The sequence below is a fragment of the Gasterosteus aculeatus genome, chromosome 14, assembly GCF_964276395.1.
Source record: "Gasterosteus aculeatus chromosome 14, fGasAcu3.hap1.1, whole genome shotgun sequence".
Classification (NCBI taxonomy): Eukaryota; Metazoa; Chordata; class Actinopteri; order Perciformes; family Gasterosteidae; genus Gasterosteus; species Gasterosteus aculeatus.
In genome coordinates, this window is record NC_135702.1 from 16,696,083 (window position 1) to 16,710,588 (window position 14,506).

General features: G+C 49.9%; 1 protein-coding gene across 1 annotated transcript in view; it reads left to right on the plus strand.

Annotated features, from left to right (window-relative positions):
* Window positions 1-6,612: 6,612 nt before the first annotated feature.
* dcc (DCC netrin 1 receptor) overlaps window positions 6,613-14,506 on the plus strand; it is a gene marked incomplete in the record, with an annotated part of 177,412 nt that continues 169,518 nt past the window's right edge. Inside the window, 1 exon segment of the mRNA XM_078088380.1 lies at window positions 6,613-7,353. Within this exon segment, the coding sequence (XP_077944506.1) occupies window positions 7,242-7,353 (112 nt within the window).

The following is a 14,506-nucleotide window of genomic DNA, read 5'->3' on the forward strand; positions in this document are numbered from 1 at the left end:
CACACAAAAGACAAAAACGTTCAAAAACAAAAGCAGAAGGCAAAAGGCAAGAAATATTACATTCCATCAAATGGAGATATTGCCAACTGTCACGACCCCAGCTCCCTGAGCATGTTTCCCTATTGTCTGTTTGTTTTTCATGGTTACCGAGCAACGTGGAGAGGCGGAGAGTTCCAGGCCTGCGGCTAATCAAGCCAACACACCTGATCTTGATTAGCCACCCTAGTTAAGCTGAGACCGACATCCAGTCCTTGCCGGATTGTTAGACGAAGTAGTACGTGTGCCTGCATTCGCTACCACCGCTACTTACTGAGATCCCGAGAATTCCCTTGAGAAACACTTACTTGTCTTTTGTCCTGTTTTCTAGTTCTGCACCTGGGAACCCGTCAACCTCGCCTGGCCACGGAGACGCCTCCACCCCCACCACCTCACCTTGACTCGCCATTCTGCACGTTGGACTACTCTTGCACAGTGTCAATAAAGACTCTTTGTTTTCACCTGAACCCATCTGGTCTGGTCTGCGTTTGGGTTCCATCAGAGGGACGTGACAGAACAATCCGGCCACCATGAACCCAGCGGATCTAGACTCTGTGAGCCATGCGGTGTCCCTACAAGGAAATTTGTTAGGGCAACACAGCACCGCCCTACAGGAGATCATGTCGTCGGTACAAGCCTTATCTGCCAGCCTGTCTGCCATTCAGGCCCAGCTAAATGCTCCTGCTGCGTCTCCGCCAACTGCATCACCCCCAGCCCTGGTCGAGGCTGGAGAAGTTTCCCCATCGGTCCGGGAGCCCAAGGTGCCCACACCGGAGAGGTATGAGGGAGATCTGGGAGGTTGCAGATCCTTCTTGTTACAATGCGGTCTGGTTTTTGACCTCCAACCTCAAACCTACCACTCGGACAAGGCTAAGATAGCCTTTGTTATTGGGCTGCTCCGGGGAAAAGCGCTGGAGTGGGCTTCGGCTATTTGGGAGCAACGAGACCCCTGTACCACCGCATACCAGGAATTCACGGCAGAGCTGAGGAGGCTGTTCGATCACCCCACCCGGGGTAAGGATGCAGCAAAGCGCCTGTTCGCTGTGCGTCAGGGAAACCGCAGCGTGGCAGAATATGTGATTGAATTCCGAACACTGGCTGTAGAGAGTGGGTGGAACAACGAGTCCCTACAGGCAGTGTTCTACCAGGGGTTGACCGAGCCACTGAAGGACGAGTTAATTTCCTATCCTGAGCCACAGAATCTCGAAGACCTGGTGGCCTTGTCCATCCGGGTGGATAACAGATGTCGGGAGAGAAGAAGGGAGAGACGGTTGGGATTGCCAAACCATCCACGGTCACCCAATTTCTTTCAAGGCACAGAGCACCCCAATCGCCCGACACTTAGCGAGACAAGGGAGGTGAGACTGCCTGACCCTGAACCAATGCAGGTGGGCAGACAGGGGTTGTCCACTGAAGAGCGCCAGCGGCGGCGAGATACCAGGAGCTGCCTCTACTGCGGACGTGCGGGCCATTACATCTCTTCCTGTCCTCAGCGCCAGGGAAACTCCCGGGCTCGCTAAATTTGGGAGGCCTTCTAGCGAGCCAAACCACTCAGACTCCCTCCCCTCGTGCCAGACCCCTTTTTCCTGTCACCCTCACCAAGAGAGACCAGTCTGTGGAGATTAATGCACTCGTTGACTCTGGCGCAGATGACAGCTTCATCGATGCTAGTCTGGTGGAACAGCTGGGGCTCTCCAAGGAACAACTTCCGGAGGCCATGGAAGCGACCACCCTCGACGGCAGACTACTAGCACGGGTAACCATGAGAACGGAGCCAGTGAAGATGCAGTTATCGGGCAACCACTCGGAAGACATCTCCTTCTTCATCCTGTCCTCACCACACATGCCCCTGGTTCTTGGTCACCCTTGGCTGAGGAAACACAACCCCACCCTGGATTGGGTGACAGGCAAGGTAACTAGTTGGAGTACTCACTGTCATGCTAACTGTCTTAAATCTGCCTGCTCCCACTCTATCCCCCGCCAGGTGGTGTCTTCCCCCCCCCCGGATTTGACTCTGGTGCCAACGGTTTATCACAGCGTAGGTGAGGTTTTTAGTAAACAACAGGCACTGGCCCTTCCTCCTCACAGACCCTATGACTGTGCAATCAACCTGATTCCTGGCGCCACCTTTCCCAAGGGACGCCTCTATAGCATCTCCCGACCGGAGCGCGAGGCCATGGAGACCTACATCAGGGATGCCCTGGCAGCGGGCCTAATTCGTCACTCATCTTCCCCCCTAGGGGCTGGATTCTTCTTTGTGGGTAAAAAGGATGGGTCCCTTCGGCCTTGTATTGATTACCGGGGTTTGAATAATATAACCATCAAGAACAAGTACCCTCTGCCCTTGATGAACTCTGCCTTTGACTCCCTGCAGGGCGCTTCGGTGTTTACTAAGCTTGATCTCCGCAACGCTTATCACCTCATCCGAATAAGAGAAGGGGACGAATGGCTGACTGGGTTCAACACCCCCATGGGCCATTTCGAGTACCTAGTCATGCCATTCGGCCTTACTAACGCCCCTGCAGTATTCCAGAGGATGATAAACGAGGTACTTAGCGACATGATTGGGCGTTTTGTGTTTGTCTACCTGGATGACATACTGGTCTTCTCGGAGAACTACAGTATCCACACCCAGCATGTCCAGCAGGTCCTTCAACGCCTTTTGGAGAATCGCCTCTTCGTTAAAGCAGAGAAGTGCGACTTCCACGCCCACACAACATCATTCCTTGGATACATTATTTCTGAGGGACAGGTGAGGATGGATCCCGAGAAAGTGAGGGCGGTTCTGGACTGGCCTCAGCCTGTTACTAGATTGCAACTCCAAAGGTTCCTGGGGTTTGCAAATTTCTACCGCCGGTTTATCCGCGACTACAGCCGGGTGGCCGCCCAGTTGACAGCCCTGACGTCCAGTGCCAGGCCCTTCTGCTGGAGCCCGGAGGCGGACAGAGCATTCCGGGACCTAAAGCACCGGTTCACCACGGCACCCATTCTCACACAGCCGGACCCCAAACGTCAGTTCGTGGTGGAGGTGGATGCTTCTGAGGTTGGCGTAGGCGCCATCCTGTCCCAACGTAGCTCTGCCGATGGTAAGCTCCACCCGTGTGCTTTTCTCTCTCGTCGTCTTTCCCCAGCAGAGAGAAACTACGACGTGGGGAACAGAGAACTACTCGCCGTCAAGCTTGCCTTGGAGGAGTGGCGCCATTGGCTTGAGGGAGCGGAACAACCATTTATCGTCTGGACCGACCACAAGAATCTTGCATACGTGCAATCGGCTAAACGTCTCAACTCACGTCAAGCCAGGTGGGCCTTATTTTTTGGTCGCTTCAACTTTTCCCTCACGTATCGACCAGGCTCCCGGAATGGCAAGGCGGACGCGCTGTCCCGGGTATTCGCGAGGACCGAGGAGACAAGGGCCAGGACGGAGACCATCCTACCCCGGAGCCTCGTGGTGGGGGCAGTAGTCTGGAGGATCGAAGAGGAGGTAAAGACTGCCCTTCGGAGCCAACCTGGTCCAGGTAATGGCCCACCGGGTCGTTTGTTTGTGCCCGAACCCCTTCGATCGGCGGTACTCCAGTGGGCACACGCCTCGAGGATTGCTTGCCATCCGGGCGTGGCCCGTACCATGGCGCTGTTGCGCAGACGCTTCTGGTGGCCAGCCATGGGAAAGGACACTCAGGGGTTTGTCGCTGCCTGTCCAGTCTGTGCACGGAATAAGGGAACAAATCGACCCAGTGCAGGACTACTTCACCCTCTACCAATTCCCAGGCGGCCCTGGTCCCACCTGGCTCTGGATTTTGTAACCGGTCTTCCCCTATCTGAAGGTAACACAGTTGTTCTAACCGTAGTTGATAGATTCAGCAAATTTGCACACTTCGTGCCCCTCCCAAAACTACCCTCAGCTACACAGACTGCTGCTATCCTGGTCAAGGAGGTTTTTAGGATCCACGGTCTGCCGAGGGACATCGTATCCGACCGAGGTCCCCAATTCACATCGGCGGTATGGAAGGCATTCTGCACTGCCATCGGCGCCACTGCCAGTCTCTCCTCCGGATTCCACCCCCAGTCCAACGGCCAAGCGGAGAGGGCCAACCAGAAGATGGAGGCAACACTGCGATGCCTGGTCTCTTCTAACCCCACCACTTGGTCCTCCCGGCTGCCTTGGGCTGAGTATGCCCACAACACGCTCCCTACCGCCGCCACAGGTATGTCGCCCTTTCAATGCCTATACGGCTATCAACCCCCGTTGTTCCCCTCGCAGGAGAAGGAGATTGCGGTTCCCTCGGTCCAGGCTCATTTCCGGCGCTGCCACCGGACATGGCACCAGGCCAGGGCAGCCCTCTTGAGAGCTTCTGGTCAGTACCAGGCCCAGGCCAACCGTCGCCGTTCCCCCGCACCCCACTATAAGGTGGGGGACAAGGTCTGGTTGGCCACCCGGGACCTTCCACTGCGAACTGAATCCAAGAAGCTGAACCCCAAGTATATTGGGCCGTTCAAGGTAGAGAGGGTCATCAACCCGGCAGTTGTCCGGCTGAGGCTTCCCAAATCCCTCAAGGTACATCCTGCTTTTCATGTATCCCGCATCAAGCCGGTCCTTCTCAGTCCCCTGCTACCCCCTCCCTCTCGGCCTCCTCCCCCTCGGATGATTGACGGAGGTCCTGCCTACACGGTGCGACGCATCATGGACTCCCGGCGACGAGGCCGGGGTTTCCAGTACCTTGTGGACTGGAGGGGCTATGGTCCAGAAGCAAGGTGCTGGGTTCCGCGGCGTCAGATCCTGGACGCTGACCTGCTGAGAGTGTTCCACCAACGCCACCCCGGTGCACCGGGTGGTCCGCCCGGGGGCGTCCGTCGGAGGGGGGGTACTGTCACGACCCCAGCTCCCTGAGCATGTTTCCCTATTGTCTGTTTGTTTTTCATGGTTACCGAGCAACGTGGAGAGGCGGAGAGTTCCAGGCCTGCGGCCAATCAAGCCAACACACCTGATCTTGATTAGCCACCCTAGTTAAGCTGAGACCGACATCCAGTCCTTGCCGGATTGTTAGACGAAGTAGTACGTGTGCCTGCATTCGCTACCACCGCTACTTACTGAGATCCCGAGAATTCCCTTGAGAAACACTTACTTGTCTTTTGTCCTGTTTTCTAGTTCTGCACCTGGGAACCCGTCAACCTCGCCTGGCCACGGAGACGCCTCCACCCCCACCACCTCACCTTGACTCGCCATTCTGCACGTTGGACTACTCTTGCACAGTGTCAATAAAGACTCTTTGTTTTCACCTGAACCCATCTGGTCTGGTCTGCGTTTGGGTTCCATCAGAGGGACGTGACACCAACATCTTCAACAGGGGCTGTTTTTACAGTACATCCATCGGTAGAAGCAACTCGGTCATTTCTGCGGGCGGGTGTGGTCGGTGTTAATCGGCCAGTTTTGAATTAAAGGAGCATTTTACGTGCACAGTCATACATTTCTAACCTGTCTAGACTTTCACTTGCCTTCTTGGCTGAGCGGGATCCTGAATACATCAGGATGAACAGTCAGGCTTTTCATTGGAGATGCCAACCTCCATCACAGCTACCCGAGGAGGAGGAGGAGGGAGGTTGCAGTCCCATAAAGTACGTGCTATCAGCTGCATTGTATTCTAATTGGCTCCTATTGGAGGGTTTCCAATGAGAAATAACGAAGGCTTTGTTAGACAGAACCACACACACACACACACACACACACACACACACGCACACACACACACACACACGCACACACACACACACACACGCACACACACACGCACACACACGCACACACGCACGGATACACGTCCGTGCATCCACACACAGCAACAGGGCTGCAGCGTTCTGACTGTTCACCGTCTGAATTAAGCGTGTGTGTGTGTGTGTGTGTGTGTGTGTGTGAGAGAGAAGTTTATTATCAGCTGACGGCCCAAAAACACACACACACAATGTTCACACCTGAGGTTTGTGTGTCTGTCTATTTATGGGCAAATATAATGGATTTATTTATATTCCACCAATTCACATTTAATTCTTAAATTCTGCATGAATTGACTTTATCACCCAAAGGGTTTCTGACCCCCCGTCTCATATCTATTTCAGTGCTGCTTTACTTCCTTAATTCCCCAGGTTTGCATCGTCATTCGATACGTTGAGCCTCTAATAAAACTGATGACACTTCTATCAGATTTCAAAAGTTAGGAGAAATGTTAATCTCAACCTCATAGACCATTAAAACGAGTTAAAATGTTGACATTCGTCGTCCAACCTTCCAGATAGTAAATGGTGATTAGATTCAGGTCATACGGCTGCACATGTTAGTTTTCATCACAGCGTCAATGAAGCTGAATCGATGCTCTCAGGTGTAATTGAAGCGTTCGAGTACCCGCTGCGACCAGAGAGGGCAGGAGAGTTCAGCCAATGTACCTCCTGCACCCGCCCACCCCCACCTGCTCCAACTCCGCCCTCCACCCGCCCACCCCCACCTGCTCCAACTCCACCCGCCCACCCCCACCTGCTCCAACTCCGCCCTCCACCCGCCCACCCCCACCTGCTCCAACTCCGGGCTTTGCCTCCAGCCGCTTTAGATCGATAGCTGTGCACTCTGCCTAGGTCTCTCTACCTCCCCCCTCCCTCTCTCTACAGCTGTACGGGGAGAGAGAGAGAGAGAGAGAGAGGGAGAGAGAGAGGGGGAGAGAGAGAGAGGGAGAGAGAGAGAGGGGGGCGTTTGGCTCTCCCTCTACCGACCCTCACCATCCGTCCTCCCCGGCAGACGGAGCAGACCTCCGGGCAGGCAGCGCGGATCACCCCGTCTCCCTCCCTCCCTCCCACGCCTCGCACCCGGCCGAGTGATGGAGACTCTGCCCTCATAGTTGCTGGAACTTATTTCTCACCCCGAAAACACCGGAAGTAACCGCGCGCGCGTCTCTTTGGGCAATTTTCTCTTCTTTTTTCTTCTTCAGTTTGAGATCGGAGCCGATCGGGGAGCGTTATTTTGGGGGAGGAGAGGTGGTGTTACCCGTCTGTCTCTCTCTCTCCTCAGCATCAGCATCAGCATCCTCCCCCCGACTCACCGGTCCGGGTTCGCGTCCGCTTTACATTTTCTAATTGACACTTGGATTCTGTGGGGGATTAAAAACAGCCAAAGGAACCAACGCAGAGCCGGATTGTCGGGGTCAGCGGGAGCGGAGCGGCGCAGCATGGGGCCCGGTTCGGCCGGATGTATTGCGGGGCCCCGGGGCAGAGCGCGGACGGGCGGATGGGACCTGCTGCGGCTCTGCTGGCTGCTGGCGGCGCTGCGCGCGGCGCACGGTGAGTGGAGGACGGACACATTTCTGCGTGCGGACGGGGGGGGGGGGGGGGGGGGTCCCCTGGTCGGACCGGGGCTAGAGGGGGTTCGCGGGGCTTCTGCAGCTCCCAGCGGCTCTGATCACGGGCAGGTCGAGGTGATCTCACCGGATTCTGCTGCCGTTCAACCTTCCGCACCAGTTGAGTCTTTGGGCCGGTCGGGCTCAGGCGGTCTGTGCGGGTCTGGTCTGCGCGCCGTGGGGCGGTACTGCCTTTCACCTGATTCCTGCCGTTATCTTTGGGTTCGGCAGTCCAATATGAACAGGTTTCCCTGCATTCTACTCCCTTGCTGCCTTTTCCCTGTGAATCAGAGCCCGTTGGACTTTCCTGGGCTTTTAGTGCTCATTTGCTCGGCTGGTACTTTGAGCATGTTTCTTTCAGGCTTTCATTTGTTCTCGGGATGATGAGGTTTGGTTTAGGGTATTAATACATATATATTAAATTACAGTCGTCCGGTTGGAGACATGTTTTAATATTACTGTGCTGTTGTTTTCCCCTCAGCTTCTCTGGGAATGTCTGGACTCATCGGGTTCAGGCTGCGGTTCTGGGAGAGACATGTTTTTAATCTTAAAAGGGAGGTCACCTCGCAGAGCAAGAACATTAAACCTCAAAGCACAAAAAGCACAATCGGATAACACAATAGCCAGAATAAAAGAGACATTAAAAGCAGGACCATAATCCTTCCAGATAAACCGTATGTGGTTTATTTGTGTTTATTCAGGAAGGAAATGGGCTAAATGTCCATTTCATTGGACACAATGCAGGTTGTCAGCACGCACACATCCACATATTAGAAGTAATCATCAGATATTGTGGTGTAATAAAATATCTCTTCCCCTGATGGATGATTTATATATGAGCTCATTGAACAAACAGATCTGAGTGCTGCTGAATCGACCCCCCGGACCCCCGCTCTCAGTCTCCTGTTGTCATTAAATTATGTCCCAACACTTTAATTTAGCTAATTGGTGCGCACACTCTTTCTCATACACACACTCACATGCACACACACACACACACACACACACACACACACAAAAGAGGGTCTGCTGTCAAATCCTCTGCTAAATATTGTACTCAGACCCGCATTGATCTGTTTGACCTACAGTACACACACACACACACACACACACACACACACACACACACACACACACACACACACACACACACACACACACACACACACACTGATTGAAAGAAGGTACTGAACAGCAAGCAGAATGCATTCGTCCCGCTGGCTTCCTCAAGTGTGTTCGGGGGTTTGCTGCTCCCCCTGAGGAGAGTTACTGGTCGACACCTGCTTGTGTTTGTCGGCGCGCGCGGTCACCTGGACGCACAGGCCTTGTGCAACCAGCGTTTCAGTGGCAAATCAATTGATTGCATTCAGATGTGGAAGGGTCTCAGGTGTGTGTTTCAATTAGAGCAATTAGAGGGTCTTTCAGCGTAGTGCAGATAAATGGGCACGGGTGTATATGTTAGCTGGTAGGTAATGATGTATTGTAGCACGGCACGGGATGCATGCAGCTACTTCACAGATTCACACACCCCGTTTCTGCAGCGTTAAATACATTTAAAAAACGAACATTTCTGAAACCAACTAAAAGCTAAAAATGAGTTTGCAGTTCCTTCGACCCGAGTTCAATAGTTTTGAATGTGTTTTTTGTTCTATGCATTGAATACAGTCTGAAAATACGTCAGTACATAAGCGTCTAATCCATTCTGAAGCTTCGACACGTCTTGGTGCATGTTGGGTTCAAGTAGGTTCTGCAAAATATCTGTAAGATCAAACCTCTTAAAAGCATTGCTCCGTCCTCGCGTATGGAACTAAATAGTTATTTCCTTGACGCGTTCTTCCATGATCCAACTCATGCACAAGGGGAACAAAGCCCAGCTGGAATTGGGAAACTCACATTCATTTCATTATTGACATGATGGACTTCAGGAAGAGTAGATCCGTTGTAACATAGTTTATAACTCTATAGTTCTTTCTCCTGTCACAATATTTAGACCTCTTCCACAAATGAAGATGGATGGTGTTTGAGGAGGATGAATACATTATCCTTTTTGTTTTTGCTCATCATTATTTATATTATTAGATTATTCACAACGAGCTTTAACCTGCATGATTCATCATTAAACCCGCTACGCTGAACCTGGAGGAGCTGAGAGTTCCTCCAGCATCGTCTTTGTGTTCTAAAACTGTCACTCACCGCCGGATACGCACAACCTTTCTGCACCCTTCTTTGACCTTGTGGTGTCAAATGCAGCTCGTAGCACGATGGGGAATGCTGGACCAGCACTGGTGAAGTCTGAATTAAATCATCAACGCCTGATTGTTGGGATAATCAATGTGCTCCACAACTTCCAGGTTGATCTGAGCAATAGTGGTCGAGAGGCTTCACTGTGGAGCAAACTGTTGGATCAGTTGTTGCTTGGAGGAGACAGTAAGACCTGCAACCGTCTGCAGGACAAATCGTATAAGAAGATGGAGAACTCCACTTCCTCTCACTGTGCAAAAATGAAGTAAAACACGGTCGTGTCTGGAGAGTTTCCCTAAATATGGTGTACATGTGCAAAACTCACAGCCATTTAAGATCGAAGGCAAAGAGGCAAATATCTGTGGAGATATTGGACCAAAGGGGGAACTCTGGAAGGACAGAGAATCCTCCGGTCGCTGCTTGTTGTTATTATTGTTATCGTTGATTCAGTTGTGGTTCCACGGGGGCCTCAGGTGCGCCGAGGTCTCGCTCCACCTTTAAAGAACTAGCAGCTCTAATAAATTCTTTGTTCATGGGCTTTTCCTTTTTTTTTCCTGCTCAGCAAAGCAACGATCCAAATCCTCTGGCTGTTTATCCGCTGCTTTTGTCCCGGGGTGCCTTCATGCTTCTCCGAGCGGTGTGGTCATTTGAACCAGGCTGGAGAAATGAGCTCTGTGTTGGTATGAAGACTGGCCGTCATCAGGAGCGGGATTTGTTTCCCTCCGAGCCTCCGTGGTGACGACCACGTCTCTGCTTCGACTAGAACAAATGAGGCCTCCTCGACGATCAATAGGTCCCAAACTGCAGGAACGCTGCCCGTCCAATAGTGATCAGTTATCGATCGGCTGATGAAGAGTTCGATGATCGTGCACAGCTAAAGGTTATTGATAATGAGACTGAAGACTGGACGAGTTCAGCAGCGCGTAACCGTCCTCCTCCGATCGTCGCCACAGCAGAATGAATCAGTCACATGAGCTTCAGCGCAGGAAGTGAAGGATGACTTCACAAAGTAAAGGAAGTGTCCTTTAATAATAATAATAATAATAAAATAACAGCAATGTTTCTTAAATATGTGTTATTGGGTATAACGTGAAGGAGTAATAGCTGCTTTGCTTGAGAGCAAAACATGAAAGGACAAAGGATTGGATCGGATCACAAAATTTGAATTGTACAAACTACATTTTTTAGCCCTAAAACTAATTAAACAGGGTTTCTGCCACTAAGAAATAATGACCCAAAATGACGGAGATAAAATACATTTTAAAATGTATTGTATTTATTCAGAAAACAGATGTTATTTCTACCTCTGCTTGATTAACGGTCTTCAGCCCTCTGCAAGCCCTTCAGACGGAAACAAAGAAACTCCAAACGCTGCAAAAAAGACCGACGGCAGCAAGAGGAGCAAATTTAATCAAGAATCACATTAAAGCTAAAAGCTCCCAACAGTAAAACCTTTTCATTAATAAGCAGAGCTGAATAATAAAGACATTAGAGAGCAGCCTTTTAACACCAGTGGAGGTGTTCGTTTACATCGTCACCCACCCACCCACCCACCCATCCACCCATCTCCCCATTAACCGTATATGAAAGACAAAATGTGTATGAATGTATCATATGCATCCAATATATACATCAACAGTCTTCTGGGCTGATTTAGCAGGACGCGTTAAACGATGTTAAACGCTCACATGAAGGACAGCAAGGAGCAGTGGTGGACTTCTTTTTGCTAGAGACAGCCAATCCGCCAGTAAACATCCCTGTGTGAATACAGCAATGCAAAAAAAGTCATCATAAAAATACTTTCCTATGACCAGCAATATAAATATCATATAGTAAATATATTAGAACGTGTATATATATTGAGATGCCCCTATGAACTTAGTGTGTTGAGGAAAGACCAACTCAAATGTCCCACAGAACTTCACACAATGAATTATTTGGGATAAAATGCCCCTGTTTTCATCCACGTCCTGGTTGTGTGTCAGTCAAGCCCACGCAGGGCGTTAGCACGTAGCTAACTAGCTAGCATCCTGGTGTGACAGTGTTGCATGCGCCGGCCCGTTGTGTCACCGTGAGCTCGGGCTGATCTGGTCCGGCTGTTCTAGCTCTGGTTCTTCTCTCGTACCGGGTTCGGGTCGGGTCTTCTTGGAGGACACTGCCGGTGGTCGGAGACTCGCCCTGACGAGAGCGCGGCGCAGGGCCCAAATCTCAATGTGTTTTAGGACGCTGGAATGATAATGTCACTCATTATCTTCATCAGATAACTGCTCCTTAGGGACCCGAGTCCAGCTGAGACAAGCGGACAGGACGTGCAGGAAAAGCATGTAAATGTATTTTGCTCAGATATCTTAATTTACAAATATTACCGGGTAAATAATCCACGTTTCAAAACACAAAAGTTGACTAATTTTAAAATGTACGTTTTAATATATATAATATAAAAAATGGATGATTGTTTCTGTGGCTCCAGGTGGGTGCAGTGTTTGGTCTGTTCAGTCTGAATTCTTTACAGTCTGAACAACTTGGCTCCAACCTGAATAAATACGATGTCTCTCACCCGACAAGCTCGGTTCAAAAACAAAAGGCTCCTTTTTTTCCGGCAGTGATTTTCTTTTTTCTAAGTGTGAAACTGAGGAAGGATTTTCCGAACTGTGTCATTTTTAGCCTGAAAATATCCCTGTGCACTAAATAAGTCTTTGTATTTGTTCTTCATTATTCAAATGGTTAGATGGAAACAAGAACAAAAAGGCAGGACTGTGAGTCATTTACAGAAAGATCATTTGTTGAGACTCGACGCATTAGTGTTTCATTTACGTCTGGTGCTCTCTGCTGTCTATATTTAACATCAGCTGCTCTGCTCTGATATTCATGCATTATTCATGTTTGGAACCTGCATTACCTGCCCGAGGAGCGCTGCGTCTCCCTCACCTTTAAATCCTCCTCATTAATACTCCTGAAGGCTTTTACATTAATTGGGTTTATTTATTCTATCTTGCTGTTTGCTGCTTTTTGTTGTGGCTTGTTCTTTTCATTTTTATGTCTGAAGAGAAAATTTCCACCTGATTAAAAAGTGCAGGTTTTCATGAGTTTTCTGGCCTCCGGATGAAATCTATTTGCATGCTGAATCCCTGATGAACTGCAGCACTTTGATGCCGTAACTCTGAGCCACATTCTCTGTGAACCGACACCATCAAACTACGTCTTTTCTCAAACAGAACTCCATCTGATCAAGGTGGGGACTTCTGTTTTTGTTTACGTCTGGATGGAAATCTTGATGAATAAATGATTAATTATCGTCGTAATATTCATTTTAAGTGTAAGACATTATAACTAAATGTGAATAGCAAAGTTTACCAGCTATCATCTGACACACGGGTGTGTTTCTGATGTGAAGTGGGGCATCTGGACGCGGCGGACTATTGACGGCACGGCCTCGGGTTCACTTCTCAGCACCAGAGGATGCCACTTGGTCCTCGCCTGCAGCAGATCTTGAGCGCCGGTTCCGGTTGCCTGTAGTCGCCGTCTTTGTGCTCGGCCTCCTCCTCTCGTAATGACAGGTGTTCTGTCGGCTCTCAGTTCAGGGCTGCAGTAAAAAAAAAACAGCCACAATTCCGGTGTCCCTGCTTTGCGAACCGGACGATCAAGCTGCTGAAGGTGGCCGGTGACAAACCGTCTGGCTAAAACCCTGAAGGCAGTCGGGGCGATCGCCTCGCGCCGCAGCTCTACCCGGAGGAGATTGATCGCCCCGACTGCAGCAGTTTCCTCTCATAAATATTCATATGTTGAAAGATGGCGTCATGCGTGGGAGTGAGTAGGACTCCAGAAACCGGTGAACCCTGATCATTTGCCAAACACCCCCCACCCCCCCCAACCAGCAGCAGCCTGCTGGATTTATAGCCACTTATAAAGATTAGTGATGCGTCCTGCATGCAACACACACACACACACACACACACACACACACACACACACACACACACACAAGCTGAAAACATCCATCTCTCCTTGTTTATAGGTTTCTGATTTATGCCTAAATAGAAAAATATACATTAATTTCACTTGATTCTAACAGAGAAAATCTCATAGTCAAATGTTGTGGTGATTGGACCCATTTAATGTGTGTGTTTGTTGTGTGTGTTGGAGGTCTGAAGGGGGGGGTCAGTGTTGGCCGCTGTGTTTCTTCACCAAATATTGCACGGTTTCTAAATCAAACTGGTCCTCCCACTGTAAACCAGCCTGAGTGACTGTAGTGTGAATACAGGGACATTTGTCCCGCACACAAAGCCACGTGATGTGAGGATTTGACGGCTGTCGGCGTGCAAATGAGATCAGGAGCAAAGCAGCTACAGAGAGAGAGAATTAATCAATAGTTTTAGTCACACTATGAAATTAGACACGCATCGCCATTTCCAGGTCACATTTTAGACTAAAAGTGACAAAGCTTGAATTGACAGAAAGGCTCTGCTGCTCTTTCAGAGTGTAAATTCTATACTTTTGCATTGTAACTTCATCATCTATAATTATTATTATACAAACATGCAATTCATATCATTGAATGAGTTATATTTGTTAGTTGTGACCCTGACTCATAAGCTTCTTAGAGCTAGTTTAATGAAGTTAAAAAGCTTATAAATTCCCCTTTCCAATCTAATCTCCTTCAAACAACTGGATTAATTCCCTTTGAACACATCACGTCAATGTTATTTAAGTAATTTAGTTTGAAACCAAACTGTGTTCTCTTAAAAAGTGTCGCACAAGCACCAGTTTCCCCCCGGCAGCGTGACGACACTTAGTAAATGTATACTTGAGTTATGGGCCATAAAACCACTGGTTCATTGAAGGAACTTACTGGTCCA